The following is a 19,252-nucleotide window of genomic DNA, read 5'->3' as shown; positions in this document are numbered from 1 at the left end:
ATACCTACAGGAGAAAGAGCCATAAACGTAGGCAGTCCAGGCATTCCAGCTCCCAACTTTTTTCTTCACCCAACACTCTTAATTTAATATCTAGCAGCTGCACCAGAAGTAAAATATTCTGAAGTGTGGTAGTCAATTTGTCCAGTCAATAAGATGTTCATAAATTACAGACTTCATATTTTAACCCTAGTTAACTCTTATACAATCTTGAACACTCCCAATGTTGCCTGCTTTTAGATGCTAAATAGGATTGGGTCTGGTTAGTACTTTCATGGAAAACTAGCAGGGGATACCAAGGATCTCTATATAGGACTAAGAAAGAATCCTGCCTGAAACTGTGGAGAATCAATGAGAGTCAGAACTGAAAGATCTAGACAGACCAATGTTCTGACTTACCATTAGGTGACTTTGGAGGCTTCCTAAATTCAGAAGACTTAAGCCTCAATCTCTGAGTACTTGTTTTTCAGTAATACATTCCTCTAGTGTTTGATTTTGTCAGTGTAGTACGAGTGGAACCTGAAACCCTGGAAAAGTCAACGTGATTAGTCAGCAAACCTTTTCCAACCTGATTCCTTCCAGAAGTTTTGGCTGGTAGCTGTCATCATCTCTATCCAGTAGGACCAGTAGTCTGGGATAGTAGGAATTAGAAACCAGAATGTCTCAAGGGATCCAAATTGGGGAAGGCTGATATAAGCAACACTTAGCAGATGGACAAGCGGCCTGATTCAGTATAAGTAGATTCCTACATCTTTTACAACTTTTCTATTCATCTTTATAGTCATTCTAAGTACCGACTGCAGTACCATTTACTTGCCTTAACAAGTACTAAGGACTATCATAGCTGTCTCCAGGTCTTTGTTCCTCTTTGCTAGGTAGTGCTTGGTCCATCTACTACCTGTTCTGGTGCTGCATTAGATTTAGAGTTGCTGTTTCTCAATATAATTTTTTCTTGATTCTTGAATTTTCATCTCCTCAGTTATAAATAGGAACTGTACCTGCTGTTTTTCAGAAAGTGTATAACATCATATCTCCTCCACATCTCACAATGATGAGGAGGAATTAAAGAACCTTGTAATGAGAGTGAAAGAGGAGAGTGCAAAAAACGGTCTGAAACTCAACATCAAAAAAACTAAGATCATGGCCACTGGTCCCATCACCTCCTGGGAAATAGAAGGGGAAGATATGGAGGCAGTGTCAAATTTTATCTTCCTGGGCTCCATGATCACTGCAGATGGAGACAGCAGCCCTGAAATTAAAAGGCGGCTTCTTCTTGGGAGGAAAGCGATGACAAATCTGGACAGCATCTTGAAAAGCAGAGACATCACCTTGCCAACAAAAGTCCGAATAGTCAAAGCTATGGTTTTTCCTGTCATGATGTATGGAAGTGAGAGCTGGACCATAAAGAAAGCAGACCGCCGAAGAATTGATGCCTTTGAATTGTGGTGCTGGAGGAGGCTCTTGAGAATCCCCTGGACTGCAAGGAGAACAAACCTATCAGTTCTAAAGGAAATCAACCCTGAATGCTCACTTGAAGGACAGATCCTGAAGCTGAGGCTCCAGTACTTTGGCCATCTCATGAGAAGAAAAGAGTCCTTGGAAAAAACCTTGATGTTAGGAAGGTGTGATGGCAAGAGGAGAAGGGGACGACCGAGGATGAGATGGCTGGACAGTGTCTGCGAAGCAACCAACATGAACCTGACACAACTCCGGGAGGCAGTAGAAGACAGGAGGGCCTGGCGTGCTCTGGTCCATGGGGTCACGAAGAGTCGGACACGACTAAACGACTAAACACACATAACATCATATTTTGATTACATTGTTTGAGTTGTCCCACCATTACATAGCAGTAGTTTTAATATTATGTGCATGTGTGTAGATTTCTGAGACATCTTTTCTGTGGTAATTCTTATTCCATAATAATTTTCTCATTTTTATATTTCTGTACTTTCTTTGTTTTTACCTATCCATCTACCTCTTCAGTATATTTTTTTCAACGTGACATTGGTTAGCTTTTTATCTCCTTTACACTCTCTGTTAGTGAAGCATGACTCAAAGTAATATTTTGCATGTAAACACTCTGGCATAGAATTGGTACTCTATAGCCAGAGATTGACAGGGACTCAGTAGTCTCTAGGGCCCCTTCCAGCTCTGCAGTTCGATGATGGTATGTTTATCCTTCTACCTTCCTCTGCCTAGCTGTTACTTGATAATAATTTATAAGCAAGTTCTCTACTATGTGCTTGTGGCTGTTACGCAATACAAATGTAGGACAGGACCAAAAAAAATGTGTGTTTCATTAAAAATGTCTATCACAAGGGGTTAAAATTAATGTATCAAAATACGAGAATGTATGTTCAGAACTAAAGTGATGCTTTCCATGAGCCAGTGCCTTTTTTTTCATAAGCATTACTGACCCACTTAAGGAAATCCCGATCAGGCGAATGAGTCAGCTGTGAAGATCTGATTTGAGATGGAGTACACTTAGCTATTGTGTTTCTGGATGCTCTCATGCTGCTGACACCATCGCCTCCATCAACAAAATATCACACAAAGCATAGAATCATGTGACATTTTTCTCCTCTTGACCATCAACCTATGAAAGAGCTTTCTGAAACAAATAATGGAGTCTATTCAGAGATGCAAATTGATGAAGATATTGCAGTGTGCTTACTTTGTCAGCTTTTAGTGTAGCTTTGAAGCTACACCTCATGCATGGATATCTGGGGAAATGGCTTCTGGGTGTGCAACATGGTAATTGGTGTTCGTATTTGATATTATGTACTGATCTTTAGACGTACAGCAAGCAATTCCTTTATTTGCAAGATGGTAGCTTTCAGCTGTTCTGTTAAGTAGACTTTGGGTGTTTCTATTTTAGCAACCTAGATATTTCATACTTCGAGTGGAAGACGCTTTTTATCAGCATTTTTCATCTGCATTATAACGGACTGTTTCTGCTGTGAATTACTAATGATCTGCTCTGCAAGACATAAAAAGTGCGGCACTGATCTGCTCTGGCTTAGATGTTGCAGTAATAGAATGGTGGGGCTTTGCACTATGCTTGCTTTCATTCTTCTACTCTGCATGCTTCTTTCAAATAACACTAACTTCTATCTGCCTCTCCCCATGCTATTAGTATTTTTTGCATTTCTTCTTTCTGAACGTAACATACAAGATCATGCCTTTAGCTTTCTTTCCGTCCCTTAGTAAATAAAATATAATTCTACCTTTGTAATTGTCTCTAATTATAGATACTGACACAGTACAAGCTAGTCTGCGGTGCTTTGTAGCTGTGGTTGTAGATACATTTGTGCAATATGCTCTCAACTCTTCAGTAGAATTGAATAGTTTTTTTTAAATATACCAGCCCGGAAAATCTGTGTAAGTGTGCTATTCAACACAGATGCAACAGACTGTTGATTGAATGTACTGATGTAGAGGTTTATCTGATATTCCCACTGACTGAACTGAACTGAGTATGTGGCAGTGGTTATTTGAGGCAGAATTATATAGCAAAGGCAAAAATCTAAGGGACCTGTGTCCTGTCTTGTTTTGTCAAAGAAACTGAATTTACTTTTAAATTGGATTGGATAATAGCTCCAGCACAGAATGCCTATGTATACATTTTGGCTATAATTTTTCTAACAAGGCTGCTTTGTTTTTAGAAAGTACTGATACCTCAGTGTCATTTATGGTATGCCTGCCATCATATAGAGGAAGTGATTTAGCTCTTTAAATATGGACAGTATTTTCCTAATTCAATTTTAACAGCTTTCGGGAATGGAAGAGGATCATTTGTACAGTATATATATTCTCTGATTTCTTACAAACCAATGACAGTGACTAGTTAAATTCTGGACAATCAGAAGTTAGAGAGCAAAACTCCTAATTATATGTTTTTCTAATGGAGTATGCAAAATATACTTATCCTTGCTGAATTTCTGTTTCTGTTGCATACTGTATACTGATCCTTGGCCATCAATGCCTACTTTAGTATTTCTGAGGGAGACAACTTTATTTTGCTCTTCTATTCAACTTGGAGCTGCTTGTAAAGTATCATTTTTATTCTCTTATATGTTCAGGTTGCAACTCCATCTGAATTCTTTTCCTTGCCCTCCCTTTTCCAGTATATCGGAGCTTCATTAATTTTTAACATGGAACCATTTTGAATGTGTAGCAGTCTTTGAACTAACATTTCCCCTCAGATCCTTTTGAAAATGTTACTACATGTTACCTTAATTACATGTTACCTGATAACACACTTTCTCCAGTACTACTTAGCTGCTTAATAAGGTATATTAAATTTTCAGGACAAGGACTAATATTGTATAGCTATTCATTTCATACTGTCCCAAATGGTGCTGTTGTTGTAACATCTTTCTTGTGAGTTCTGTGGAACATTATTTTTATTAAGTTTTATGGGTGTGTGGTTTATTTTGATCAAATATATAAAGTTGGATTTTAAACATTTGTTTAACAAATTGAGTAAGCTGGTCCAAATACTAGTATGACAAATATATTCAAGAAATTTTCCTTATGATCAGTCTTCCTGATACTAAATGTGAACGTCTTATCTTTAATTCCTTCTATTAGAAAGAGCTGATAAGTTACATCAGCATCTCAAAAACTACAAAACAAATAAACCTGATGGTATTTCTATAGATCTTATCTTTAGCAGTAAAGCATTTGACTTGATAAATGGCATGCAAAAATTACTGATTGTAATTACTCTGTCAAATTTTATTAGATATATTGTAGACTTTCATTTAATAAGACTTTCTTATTAAAAAAGAAAAAAATGTACATAATCCTAAAACAAGGGTGTGTTTATGAGTTTAAAAAAATCTCATGAATAGGCAATGTCACATCAACAGAACTCTTCATCAGACTGGTCATTATAGAGTAGAGGGGATACAAAAGAAATAGAAAAGTCCCAAAAGTAATTTTTCTGTTGAGGGCAGGTTGCTTTGTTTGAAACAAGAGGGCATGGCCTCAACATCTGGCCATGATTTTGGGAGCTTTTCTAATTCTTCTTCATTCCGCTGCTCCTAGTGTGATGAAGAGTCTTGCAGAACACAAAAGCTTTCCTGTTTGTGAGATTCTAGTGTTATCATAAAGGTATTGCCCACTCTTTTTTTTTAGATAATGGATTTTCATTCTGCTTGTCTGGTGAAACATTGTCATACATATATGGTACATCACTTCAAGTGGATGTTCTTGAATTATTGGATTTGCTGCCACCATTTGCTTGGTTGAAGTCCTGATGGTCTAAGAAACTGGTTGGTTCATTGAGAAGGAGACAGAAAATGCTTCTAAACAAGGGATGGGGACTGTGTGGCCTTCTGCCTCCCATCAGCAATGGTCAACTTAAGCAGCAGTTTAGTTTTTAATTCAGTAAGTCAAATACAAAGTTGGATGATCGGATTTTAACACTTAGAAAGATTTTACTTTCTTCCAAATAGATATTTTTTTTCAGCCACTTGATACCTGATTCATTGAAGTTGCATGCATTGGTAGAGATGCTTTCCTCTAAGCCACTGTCTTATCCATTTTGAGAAATCTTTTAAAATTCATTTGTTTGCTATTATTTTGTAATTAATGGATGCATTAATCCTTCAGACTGAATCTGGCTATGGATCAGAATCAAGCTTGCGACGCCATGGCTCTATGGTCTCCCTTGTATCTGGAGCAAGTGGGTATTCTGCAACATCAACCTCCTCATTCAAGGTTAGTGATGAGCAATGTAAAGCCATTATTTTAAAAATACTTGCATAAGGAAATAATTGACAATATTTTGATATTGATACAAAACATATGTAGGACATATTCGGTGTTCACTAAAAGAGATGCATTTTAACCAGCACCACCACGAGAAATTAAAATAATTCATGGGGCCAAGACCATGTGTATGGTATGCTTCATCCCAAGTCATTTTCCCCAGTTCCCCAGCAGTTGCTTTATTTCTAATGATTAGAATATATGCATTGGATGTTTTGCCAAGTTATATATAACTTGTAATCCTTTGTCTAAGATTCAGAACCTGTATATTAGAACTTAAACAGCTTAATTCTCATTAATCAAAGTTTGTGAAGATTCCAACAGCTTAATTATTTTTTTAACATGTACTGAGGATAATAGTCAGATCTAATATTACGTGCATAATGATAAATCAGGTTTTACCTGTTCCATAATAATTCCTTAAGGAATTGGTGTACTGTACCTAAAATTACATATGTCCAGTGAAGAAGTACAAACCTGCATTTACATTACTAATATTAACAACTGAATATTTTGAATTTTTGTTTTTCAGAAGGGTCACAGTTTGCGTGAGAAGCTTGCAGAAATGGAAACTTTCAGGGATATATTGTGTAGGCAGGTCGATACTTTACAGAAATATTTTGATGCCTGTGCTGATGCTGTCTCCAAGGATGAATTTCAGAGAGATAAAGGTATTCACCTGAAATGGGTTACTGAAACAAAAGGTATCAAATCATCAGGTCTAGTTGGAAATTGACGTCTGTCACAAATTGGTAGTCTTTTTAGCTGTCATGCTATGACATCCAATTTCTTTCATGAGAAGATACTGCACATTCTACTCTTTTGCTCCTATATTTTCTTCCTCTCTTGCACTGTCAAATCCCAAGATGCTCCTTGGTTTACACTTGGCATTCATTAATGTGTTCAATGAGCTAATTAAAACTATTCAAAGGCAGTTCGCAGTGCATGCATAGATTTCTATACTTTAGTTTGTGGGTGTATCCCCATTGTGTTCACATAGCTAATGTGGAACTAGTGCTAGATTAGTGCCAGATGTTTTTGGACTTCAACTCTCAGAAATCCTGGCCAGCAGAGGTGGTGGTGAAGACTTCTTGGAGTTGGAGTCTAAGAACATCTGGTGGCTCAAGGTGGGGACCATTACCTTAGGATATAAAACCTGCCCACATTAATCCAACTCTGATTATGTAAACTTTACTGTGAATGGGATACATCAGTTAGTAACCCAGCAGCAAAGTGCTAATGTGGCCATAAAACTGAAACTCTCTAACCATGTTCATTTGTATCCTATGCATTACCACTCTGAAGTAAAGACCCTTGTCAGGAGGGCTTAATTCCAATTAAGTGTAGGTAAAATGCAGCTTTATATTAGTGCTTAATGTCTAAATTGGAATGCATCCTTTTTATGTGTTATCTCACCAAATTCATTGTAATTGCCCTGTTGTTCTGAGCATGGAGCCTTTCTATTTTGCAGTAAAGCTTATTTAATTTATCAGTTATATCCAGCAAAGAGTTCATTTATTTTCATCAAGAATCCAAAGACACAGAATTACTTAGTGGGAGAGGTCATGGAATAAGATGAGCATATTTCTGGACCATATGATCAAAGACTATGTGAATCGCTTTGCTGAACTGGTGTCTCAAAGTAGCTCCCAATTAGCACAAAGGTATTACCACCACCACTTCCAGCACGTCAGGTTCTCCCAGTCTTCTTGTCACATGTACATGCAGCATATGTCAAATAATAACAAACAACAACCTGTAACTATGTGACTATATGTTTTTATATAAAGACACTGTAATCATGTAAGATACCTACTTCGGAAAAAAGTCCAACAAGATGCTAATAAATAATTTGTAGCCTGCTGCTGTTGGGATTCTCTTCTAAGCACAACGCTAATTGGTTTGTCTCTTTGTTCAGTGGTAGAAGATGATGAAGATGATTTTCCTACAACACGTTCTGATGGAGATTTTCTACATAATAGTAATGGTAGTAAAGAAAAATGTGAGTACACTTAAATGTATCAGAGAAACAAGAAAATGCAATTAAATTGATTGTTGGTGCTTCTGGATCATTCTTACTTTGGAGCAGAGGTACTAATATTTCAGTAGCCACACAACCATACAGCAAAGAACAAAGTATTTTCCTTTAAAGTATATTCCCCTATAAATGAAATTGGAAAGTTTCAACAATTGTTTGTGCTCCAGTAAAAATCTGTATATTTAACTTAAGGAACAAGATTGTCCAGTTTCATCAGAATTGTTAAATCTTGTATGGTTGCTTCCTGTAAAACCGAAGGTTTCAAGGTTTTCTTTGTAACATGGAATGTTTATCCATTAAGCTTATCCGTTAAATGTGAAAAATTTAATGACTAATTCCAGTGTAATAATGTTTAAATGAAAGCCACCTCATAAAATATAATTATGTAGAATTATATTCCTATCTTGAGCTATCATCTTGAATTTTCATCCTTTTTTTCTTGTAATAAATGACACTTTGTTCAGAGATTAAGACAGCTGCTTATGCTGGACACCGTTTGGAAGACATTTCCTAAGTAGACAATTACGTTTGAGATACAAGCTCCTTGTTACCACAGATCTTCATCTTGAGAGTCTAATCCAAACTAGGCTTTATCTTTGTCAAATAGTTCACCTTTGCATAAGATGAGCTTCTGTAAATTTATCAAATAGTTCACCTTTGCATAAGATGAGCTTCTGTAAATGTAATGGCCAGTATCAAAAGGGCCCCTGAGATGAATCAAAACTGTGGTGAGAGGACGTGTGTGACAAAGGCTTTAATTCATGGGTAGAGCAAGTGCAGCATAGGAGGCATACGTGGCTTCTGAAAGCTGCTTTGCCGTTTCTGGCCCTCCAGAGTCCTCTGGACTCCTTTCTGCAACTTCTCTAAATTTCAAGCCACTTCCAATTTCTTTTTTTTAATTATTTCTTTTTGGGTTTTTTTTTTATATTTCTGGAAATTTCCAGATACAGAAGTTGACTTCCAGAATTACCTGATTTGTCTATCCTTGCATTAATTCTGGCCCCATCACAGTCGCTCTTCCTGCTCAATTTTTGAAGGGGTTTTCTCATTGAAAACATGCATTCCAAAAGAACTTGAAATAATGCTCTCTGAAGGGTGCTGTTTTCTATAATGTTGTTTACCAGAAAATGTAACTAGTCATGTTGATCAATAATAACTATTCCAAATCCATCAGCAAGATAATGGAAATGTTTGCTATTTTATGTACATTACTTAAATTAAATAGAAAGCTTGGGGTAAATTTTCCAGAGCTATCAAATTTTTTTCCAAGTAAGCACATATCAATAATGTTATATTTATCCCAGGACAAAGGAGAGAGTGAATGTGTTCATTTCTCTCAGATGCAGTGATCTGCACCACAGTTTTATGGAGGTGCCAATGCTTTAAAACAGCTACTAGGTAGGTTGAGAAATCTGTTCCTCTACCCCCCTGAAACATAATTCCGATTGTACTGAGAACTCAAAATCGGTTGACCACATTCTTAGTACGTCAGCAGCTGACATGATTGTGATGTTTTGCCATACTTAATATATGTTGATGTATTTTTAAAGCACTCTGTCAATATACTCTTAAATAGATGACTTTTTAAAAGAATCTTAGCAACAGATGGTTGATGCAATATGGGGTGTTCCAATCCACTGTAGCTAGGGAAAATGTATTTGTTTAGGAATATTCAAATGTATATCCAATTCATAGGACATCATTATGAACATGATCTATTTTTGATGTTTCATAATTAGATTCAAATGTATTTTAATTATTGGTTTTTAAATGCAATATATCTTAGGTTTTAAGGTAGTTGTGTTTCAATTGAGTCCCATTTCCAGCTGTCAAATTGCTATTGTTATAAGAGTATTGTCATTCTTGCCACCCACATGATTTTTTAAATGCAGAGCTATACAGCAAAGAGAAACTGAGATAATACTCTAAAGATGTAGTTGAACAGGGATATATCTCATGTTGACCTCTCTCTATGCACTCTGAAAATGCATGAATTCTGACGATTTTAATGTTCACATACTAGGCATTACGAGTACAGTGAGTGCTTTTTGATGTAACATTTGTTTGAATAAATGAGGTTAGTACTGATAAAGTTCTAATCTGTTTGTTTAGTGTTTCCACATGTAACACCCAAAGGAATAAATGGCATAGATTTTAAAGGAGAAGCTATAACTTTCAAGGCAACAACAGCTGGAATCCTTGCTACACTTTCTCATTGCATTGAGCTAATGGTGAAACGTGAAGAGAGCTGGCAGAAAAGATTGGATAAGGTAAGAACTCTTAACTTCTGTTAAGTAACAATTGGCATTTACTTAGCTTCAGCCGTACTTCAGATGGTACATACTTTAGGGATATCTTTGGTGAAACCTTTTAAAAAGCCAGTACTTCATCTGTGTTTCACATACTGATAGCAAATACTACATGTTATGTTTTGAAAATCCAGTCATTCCTCATGCAGAAATCCGTGTGCTTGAGGCATGTTTCAAATTAGTTTTAAATAGAATTAAAACACATGCTTCAGAAAACATGTGGGAAACCAAGAGAAACTCTCCTGTTTTATATTAGGCCCACTGTTCAAATTCAAGTGTAAATGCTGATAAATTTTGTTTCTGGATAGTACTATGAATGTAAGTGGATTTTAACACTGTACCAAGGGAGGTAAGCATTTGGCTATTTTACTGCAGGTTAGACTTGAAAGTGCTTTAAAAGGTACTGTTCTGTGCAGGGCAATTTCCTGAATTATGCTAGTTTTCTGCTGTCACCATCATTGCAGACCATCACTTTTTTCCTTAGTGCTTTTAAGTGGTATATTATAGAGAACATGTGTAGCTATTTTTAATAAATGTTTTAAGGCTGTACACATGTTTCTGATATGTGCTGGAGGACTTTGAATAGTTTCCCTGTAAATATATGTATGTATACTTTATCTTTGGTCTAATGCATGCACATGCATAAAAGGTTTTGGAGAACTAACCAGCATGGCCGTTTGAAAACTTTCTCACATTCAGATTTATCATGTATAACCCTGTGTGATTACAATTCCTGTTCTGGTTGTTATGGGAATATTAGGCCTTTTGATACTTGGTCATATATCTATAATGAAAAATATATTTTTATAATATATTTAACATTATAGTATTTTTTGCTACCACGTTACTTTCTAACATATTACTCAAGAGTTTGAATATTACTGGAAAATATATTGTCTTCATCTTTAATGGAACCAATACCTCGACTTACGAACTTAATCCGTATTGTAACGGCATTCGTAAGTCAAAATGTTCATAAGTTGAAGCACCATTTCCCTTTGAAATGCATGGGAATGGGATTAATCCATTTCAGCATTTCAAAAAAATACCAAAAATAAAAATAAACAGAGCAAGTCCCACGCTGGGACTGCAAGAAAAAATTTACCAGAAACAAAACAACACTGACCCTCAATCCCCACACCAACAACAAAACAAAAAACTTTTTTAAAAAGCAGCACGTTACCGGTCTGAAGCCTCCTCAGCCTCCCGGGCTTCCATCACTGTTGCTATTGCCATGGCCGAGAGGCTTGAGCCTGACAAGGTTTCTCTGGCTGCTTGCCTCCCAGCTTGCCTTCTACTTGCTCCGTGCCACCCTCCATGGGCCAATGGCAGGAAATTCAAATGGCGGAGGCTGGTGAGGAGTGAGCAGGAGGTGAGCTGGGAGGCGAGCAGCTGAAGAAATCTGGCCAGCTCAAGCCTCCCAGCACTGGGCTACCACTGCCTCCGCCGCCCCCGCCACTGCCACCAGAGCACCAAGGAGGCTCAAGCCTCCTGGCTCTGGGTCACCTCTGTCCCCACTGCCCCCGCCAGAGCACCCAGGAGGCTCAAGCCTCCTGGCTCTGGGCTACCCCCACCACATCCCTTTCCCTAGCTGTTGGGGCGAAAGAACTACAAAGAAGCAGCCTCTTCGCCACCAATGGTTAGTACAGTAAATTCAAATTTCCCGCCCTTTCCCCCTGCCTTTTTGTGTTCGTAAGCCAAAGCTCTGTTTGCAAGTTGAAGCAAAATTTTGCGAACAGAGTGGTTCGTAAGTTGGAATGTTCCGTAGGTAGGGACATTCATAAGTCGAGGTTCCAATGTATGAAAATTGGTTCACAAGAAGACAGTTGCAGTATATAACTCCATTCTCGGTCTCTTGTGGTAACTGTTCATAACAAACTTTTACACTACATATTTATATGTCCTGTTTGTACATTCTTATTGTAACAAATGCCCTCTTCCAAGGCCACACAGGTTGGCAGAAGTTGCAGGAGGCCCAGTGGGGAATCAAGCTCCCAACCTCTGGCTCTTCAGCCAGATACCTAAACCACTGAGCTATCAAGACAGCTCCAACAGCAACTGGAGGTACACAGTTGCTCATCCTTGGTACTTTAACCTGAGTCTGCTGTCTTTCAGTATCTTAGGGGGTGAAACAAGAACTTATAAAGGTGCTGTCAGAAACTTAGTTTTTGTCAGAGTATTTCATTGGTATAATCTCTCTTTTTTTCTATATATATTCTTTCAGGAAGTTGAAAAAAGAAGGAGAATAGAAGAAGCATACAAAAATGCTATGACAGAGCTTAAGAAAAAGTCTCATTTTGGAGGGCCAGATTATGAGGTATGAACTGCTAGACCAGGGCTCTAGTCTTAGCTAAGCATGGACTGTGTACTCTAATGTGATCGCTTCAAGAAAAATATCAAAATAACCAGCAGTACAGCCCACTATTTAAATATTGATCTATCAGTGTTTACTTTATAATGAGTACCTGGGAGCAAAGTTTCAGTACAGTCTTGAGGATTCAGAAAAGCCCGACACTTTTAAAGAACAATGATTTAAATAAACGTCTCGCCTAAAACTGTTCACTTAATTTTTTCACCATTAAATAATAAAAAGAGGAGTTTTCTCCCAGCATCCCTTTATTTTGCTTCATATATTAAGTGATTTTAAATGTGACAGGCTGAAGTATTTGTTCTTGATTATGGATCGTGGTTGTAAACATGTGAGAAAGGCAACATATCTGAACATTCCACTTGGACGAATTTGAATAGTCTAAAATTTTCCATTAAACCCAGTGTATTACTGTAGAAGAACAATAAGGACCTTTTGAAGGAAAAGGGCCACAACTGGAAGCATTCTGATCTTGTAGATGAACTAGTTATGCTGCAGGTATATGGCAATATGTTTTCATTGCTTATGAGATTTCAGACTAGAAATAGGAGCTGTTTAAATCTTTGTGCAGCTAAAGGACTAAAGCCTTTAAATCATGGGTAGGAAATGAGTGTCCCTCCCAGATATTGAAAGACTACAGTTCCAAACTCCTCTCACCACTGGCTATGCTGGAGAAGCCTGATGGAAATTATGCTCCAGCAAATTCTAGAGCAACACACATTCCCCTTCCTTATCTTAAATAATCAAATAAGAAATAGATCAATACTCATGTTACTGAGTGAAGGATTGTAGTATCTTGACATTGTGATGTAACTTTTCTTAGGTTCTAATCTTTCTTCTCTTCCTTAATATCATGTTGGTATTGGTTAGCTTGCATTTAAGAGTCTACAACTAGGATTTTAAAACTAAATCCTATGAGAGTAGCAAGAGAACTTACATGTCTGTATATCATTGGTTCTGTTGTAATTATCTAGAATGTATTTTATGTAAATTTGAAAAAATTATAATAGGTTTAGTCTTTGTACCTGGAAGGGGGACAGAAAAGAGCATCCACATGATCACAGAGCTATCATAGTTCCTTTCTAAAGAAAAAGCACAATGTTTCTGTCTATTTAGTTTAGAAAACGGGGAACAATAAAGAGGGAAATAATAGTATGTAAAATTATGCATGAGTGGAAAAAGTAGACCGGGAGACGTTTTTCTTTCTCCCTTCTGATATTAGAACTTGTTCATCCACTGAATCTGAGTAGTGGAAGATTCTGGTCTACTTAGATTTTTGTCTGTATTCTCAGCATAGTAGTAGTCTGTGTTTAACTATGTTAAAGTTAATCCAGCTATTTTGGGCAAGTATCTTAATCTGGGAACAGAATAGTAGAGTCCCATCTGCACTTTACTATAGACATAAACACCAAAAATAATGTTGTGATCAAGTCTGAAAAAATAGAATAATTTTATTTTATTTTGTAAGACACCTGGTTTTTACCAACAATACAGCTGTGGTTTTAGATAACTAAATCATGTTGCCCTTGAAAACTAGGAACATAATAGCTTTATTATAGTAAACTCATTTAGATGTGTTACTGATTAATCCTTCACTAAACTTTGTTGCAGGAAGGTCCAAACAGTCTAATTAATGAAGAAGAATTCTTTGATGCTGTTGAAGCTGCCCTTGATCGGCAAGATAAAATAGAAGAACAGGTAATTCCTATTCATATGCACACTTAAGTACAGGATGTGTATGTCATAAAGGAAATCTATTCAATCTTCTTGAAAAACACATAATGAACACTATTTGTACACTTATCTTTAGGCTAATACAGGGAATACAGGGATTTCATTTCTGTTAAAACATCCCACTTTCCTATATACAAAGTATATTTTGAGTGACTGTTTAAAGTAATATCTGCTGTAGTCTGGCAAGCTACTATAAATATGGAGTATTTAGAATTGTAATATTTTAATGAGTGCAGTGAAATGAAGCTGGTTTGATAAATTCCCTGCATTATAATTTTTCTGCATTTTTAATCTCATCCTCCCCACATTGTGTTAAATCGGGAGATAATGGATGTCTCTTTGCAGCACAGCCTTTATGCCTAAGGCTTTGCATTCTTAACTTAAGAATACATTCTTAACATTCATGCTATGTCATGTCTGCCCTAGGACATTGCTTCAGCAACTTTCTGATGATGTAGGTGTGCAACATTTAAAATTGCAAACAAATAAATGTACTTTTTTTCCCTTCTAGACTCAGAGTGAAAAGGTCAGGTTACACTGGCCATCATCAATGCCACCCGGGGATGCATTTTCTGGTATGGGGACCCACAGATTTGTCCAAAAGGTAAGGTGTTGTAGTCTGCCCAATACCTGAACTGCTCTGATGTACTCTGTGAAGGTTTCTAGTAAGCACATGAAGGATGCTGGCTTGCGTTGCGCCATCTGGAAGCATTTCTTCTATTCAGCTTTTGTGCTTTGAAACTAAATGAAACAAAATTCACAACCTAGGAGAGAAAAGTTTTATTTGTCAGATTCCTACAGAACCTTGGTCAGAGATACTGTGTTTTGAACTCAACACATCTTGTACATCAAATCCAGCCAACAATATTTAGCGTTTTCTGAAGGTGAATTCTTCACAAGATAGTGCTGGGAGCATAATACATAATAGGTGCATGAAGTCAGCATTTGCTGCTGGACTCGCTGCTTATGGTGCTTTTGTTTTTCCTTTTCTTCATTATCTTGTGCTTGGAAGTTGGTACTGAATGCTCTATTGTGCCTTTGTTCTGATTACTTGGTTTTTTCTTTGTCTGTCTCTGTTAGCCCTATAGTCGCTCTTCCTCCATGTCTTCCATTGATCTAGTCAGTGCCTCTGATGATGTTCACAGATTCAGCTCCCAGGTACTGTATGGCTACACAGAGTGGCTTTACCATATCTTTGTGCTGTTTTTCATCATACTACCTCTGTTCCTCTTGTTTTATTAACCATTTGTACTTGTCTTAAATGACATACAAATGAAACCATAGTGAAGAATTGTGCATTCTACCGCTTTGAATTATTTTTGTTGTTTGTTTGTACACCTGCCACTCTATGCCAGCATCCAGTTCTACAAAACCATACTAGATTATATAATATTACATTTTAACTTTTCTTAATATTGAGCAGTCTGGGTATGAATAATTTACCCCAAACCATAAAGATGCATAAAAGCTGGCTTAATTCAAAATAGCTGCTGTTGTATGTAAATCCAAGAGGTATTTCCCCATTTTGCAAGAAATCATATTTTTGAGTGAAACTGGACCTTTTGTACTCCAGTGTATGTCTTATAACAGGGGTCATCAACCCCCAGCCTGGTGCCGGTCTGTGGGCTTGGGTACAGTAGGTGTGTCATACTTGTGCAGGGGCGTGTCGCACCTGCAGAGGGTATGTCACACTCACACACATGTGTGCGAGCATGATATGCCCACCGCGCAAGCGTGGGGGTGCCCCCATCCCCACCACGCATGGAGCTCGTTTCCTCCAGCTAGTTTGCGGCCCCAAAAAGGTTGGGAACCACTGTCAAATAACTGTTCAGAAATTCCTTATTTCTAAAGCTAAATCTAGGCTACAATGGTTTTGTTGCAGTTTAGTTGAAACATCAAACTGTAGCATGTTCTTACTTATTTGAAAATATTCAGTATCCTGAGGCAACTAGTATCTGACAATCCTGTGAGTGATCAGTTGACTTTGAAATAGGATATCAAGAAAGATGCTTTTATCTTAAGGATATAGGGGATTATGCCTGTCTTGTCCAGATTTGGTCTTCAAGATAAATTTCCTTTAAGGTGCTCCAGATTGCATGTATCCCATGAATCATTTTTTCTTTTCTTTTTCTTTCCTCTTTTGAGCAACAGGATTTGCAGATCTTTTATGCGGTAGCAGGAAAAAAAACATGCTTGCAAAAGGTCTGATGTCCAAATCAGTTATTGATAGTTTGATCCTACAGTTTTCTGAAAATGTCTCCAAAAATATTTTAAAGAGATTCTGCATAAAGCTTTGAGACAGGAGTAGGCATCTTAAAACATCTTGTAAATTACAGTATATAACCATCAGAGTGCATGTCTAAAAGATCTTCAGTTATTTCTCTTGTTGTACCTAGCTATTTGGCCTTGCAAATGAGGATTGTGCAGTTCATTTTTCAGATTAGGGGAAAAACAAAACCCATTTTACTTGTATACTGTCTACCTACTTGTGGCAAGATGTCCTGTGAAAAATATTTCATTTGACAGGTCCTGTTTACATGAATACTTGTGGTTATAAATGAAAGATAAAATGTTTTGTTGTCTTTGACTGAAATCTCAGGTATCTGACTTTGTCGATACTTAGTTTCAGCCGTCTAACTCAGAAGCTAGCTACTTTATGTTTGTACAGTGGTGCCTCGCTTAACGATTGCCTCATTTAGCGATGAATTCGCATAACAATGGGGTTTTTTAGAAAATAATATGCACCATTTAACGATGTTTCCTATGGGCGATTTTCGCTTAGCGAAGTTTGGGACCATGCTTCACATAGCGAATGCGTTTTTAGGTCCTCTGCTTCCCATAACGATGTTTGGTTTTTCATTTTAAAAAGTGTCTTAAAATGGTCAAAAACGGTTCTAAATGATTGGATTCGTTAGAGCATCTTCTAAAATGGGTGCAAACTTAATTTGGCTTTGAGCTGACTTTTCATTAATTTTTGCTGAATTTTTTTCTCCCCCATAGGAAACAATGGCGCTGTCAAAATTTGACAGTGCCATTGTTTCCTATGGGGGAGAAAAAAATTCACGAAGAATTAACGAAAAGTCAGCAACTGTTTTAAATGCTGGGGTTCGTTAGAGGACCTTCTAAATCGTGTGTGCAAGCTAAGTTTGGCTTTGTTCTGAGTCTTCGTTAATTTTTTGTGAATTTTTTCCTCCCCCATAGGAAATAATGGAGCTGTCAAATTTTGACAGCTGTCAAAAGTTGGTGGGGGAGAAAAAAATTTAGCAAAAATTAACGAAAAGTCATATCAAAGCCAAATTAAGTTTGCACCCGTTTTAGAAGGTGCAGAAGCTATTCCAAGCATTTAAAACCGTTTTTGACCCTTTTATGACACACTTAAATTTGCAAAAATTGACTTCGCTAAACCATTGAAATGCATTGAATAGGCTTCAATGCATTTCAATTGGGGAACCGCGTTTCACTCAACGATGTTTCCTATGGCGATTTTCGCTTAAGGACGGCAATCCGTTCCAATTGGAACGGATTAACCGGTTTTCAATGCATTCCTATGGGAAATGGTGTTTCGCAGAACAATGGTTTCACACAGCGATGATTTTTTTGGAACCAATTAACATCGTTGTGCGAGGCACCACTGTACAATTATCTCGCAACAGTTCACTACCTTTAGGATGATGTGGAATGAAAGTAGTATTTAATCACTAGCATACTATAGTTTGAAAGGAACGTGTAAAACGTGCTAAGGGTGAGGGGGAGTTGGTTTGGTGCATAATGCTGTCATTCCTAGAATGATGGCCGTCTCAAGATGCAGAGCTCCTTTTTTGGTTCTGTCATGTCTGTTGCTGTCATACGTGACTTAAATCAGGAAACCCATGTATTTTCTATCTCTAGAGAACTGCTTAGCAGAAAGCAAAATTCAGAAGTAGGACTAGATTGGTGTTCTGAAAGGATTACCATTGCTTTCAGGGCTATTTTTTTTTTTTTTTTACTGGGGGAACAGATAGCCCTCTTTTTCTGGTGGAGAATGCTGTTCTTTGGTTAGTGGCAGAACTGACACCTATTACCGCTGTCCCAAACTACCCTTGCACATAGGGTGGTGTCAGGCCTTGTTGAATGTGGCTGTGATGAAGGGCAGCCACAAAGCGCACAACATTCCACAGGCTCCGAGGGACATGCTTTAGCCATGGAGCCTAGCTACAGAAAGTCAAGGTCTGTTAGTCACAGACACTGGGGCAAATATGGTGGTAACACTGCAGGTTGGGGGGATGAAAGGGTTGAAGTGTAAGGCTCACACTTTCAACTTAATAGTTTGGGGTGCTTTGCAGTGTATAAAAGTCACATGCATACCTAATATAGTTGAGTGGGCCAGAAAGATCACAGGGCATTTTTACCAGTGTCTGGGGCGGTTAGCTGTTGCAGCAAAGACAAGGAAAATTGGGATTTCCACTGCACCACCTAATCCAGGATGTAACAGCTGGATGAAACTCCACTTTCTACCTGATTGAAAGAGTGTTGGGGCAGTAAATGGCACGTCCATTGGTGTGGCTGCTCCTCTGGGCAGTGGGGAGTAGGACATTAAGGGTCACGTTGTCTGTGCCCTCTGAAGCTTTGAGAGTGCAACACAGGTCTTTTTTGGAGAGCCCTCCTTAGCCAGATGACCCAATGTTCCAGGGCTTGATTGGCATGATGAAATTCATATTAAGAAGACAGTCTAACTGGATGGGCAATTCCATAGAAGAACAATGGCATTTTTTCCTTCCCTGAAGTGGTGGCCCTGGTCAGCAAGCTAAAGGACCTGCTCTGCTCCGCTTCTTGTGAAAGAAGGAGACATTCTAGCAACCCTCTTAAATCCCCAAATTAAACAATAGGCAATGCCAGGCAACCTTCCATCACATGCAGTAGTAGCTAGTGAAGTTCTATCTAGCAGCAAGGAGTCACACAGAGAAGGAAGAAACTAGCAATATTCACAGCCAGGGCTTGAAAAATCCACTTGTTCACTCCTCTGTGACGACTGAAAAAACGCTGCTTGAC

The 19,252-nt window shown here is 37.8% G+C and overlaps 1 protein-coding gene across 3 annotated transcripts in view; it reads left to right on the top strand.

Moving 5' to 3' along the window:
* Positions 1 to 19,252, top strand: part of CERT1 (ceramide transporter 1) — a 90,623-nt gene that overhangs the window by 46,938 nt on the left and 24,433 nt on the right. Inside the window, exons 1-9 of one of the 3 annotated variants that reach the window (XM_020804040.3) lie at positions 2,140 to 2,751; positions 5,617 to 5,724; positions 6,308 to 6,446; positions 7,694 to 7,777; positions 9,926 to 10,083; positions 12,347 to 12,439; positions 14,102 to 14,188; positions 14,736 to 14,828; positions 15,305 to 15,382. In XM_020804040.3, coding sequence (XP_020659699.1) covers positions 2,713 to 2,751; positions 5,617 to 5,724; positions 6,308 to 6,446; positions 7,694 to 7,777; positions 9,926 to 10,083; positions 12,347 to 12,439; positions 14,102 to 14,188; positions 14,736 to 14,828; positions 15,305 to 15,382 — 879 coding nt within the window. In that variant the 5' untranslated portion in view covers positions 2,140 to 2,712. Of the gene's footprint in view, positions 1 to 2,139; positions 2,752 to 5,616; positions 5,725 to 6,307; positions 6,447 to 7,693; positions 7,778 to 9,925; positions 10,084 to 12,346; positions 12,440 to 14,101; positions 14,189 to 14,735; positions 14,829 to 15,304; positions 15,383 to 19,252 lie in introns of those variants that run through there. The other 2 variants (XM_020804041.3, XM_072992662.2) reach the window with 2 other exon arrangements.

Source organism: Pogona vitticeps, chromosome 2 (assembly GCF_051106095.1).
Source record: "Pogona vitticeps strain Pit_001003342236 chromosome 2, PviZW2.1, whole genome shotgun sequence".
In the NCBI taxonomy this organism is placed as follows: Eukaryota; Metazoa; Chordata; class Lepidosauria; order Squamata; family Agamidae; genus Pogona; species Pogona vitticeps.
Note: the sequence above shows the minus strand (reverse complement) of the source record. Positions and strands in the feature narration are given on the sequence as shown.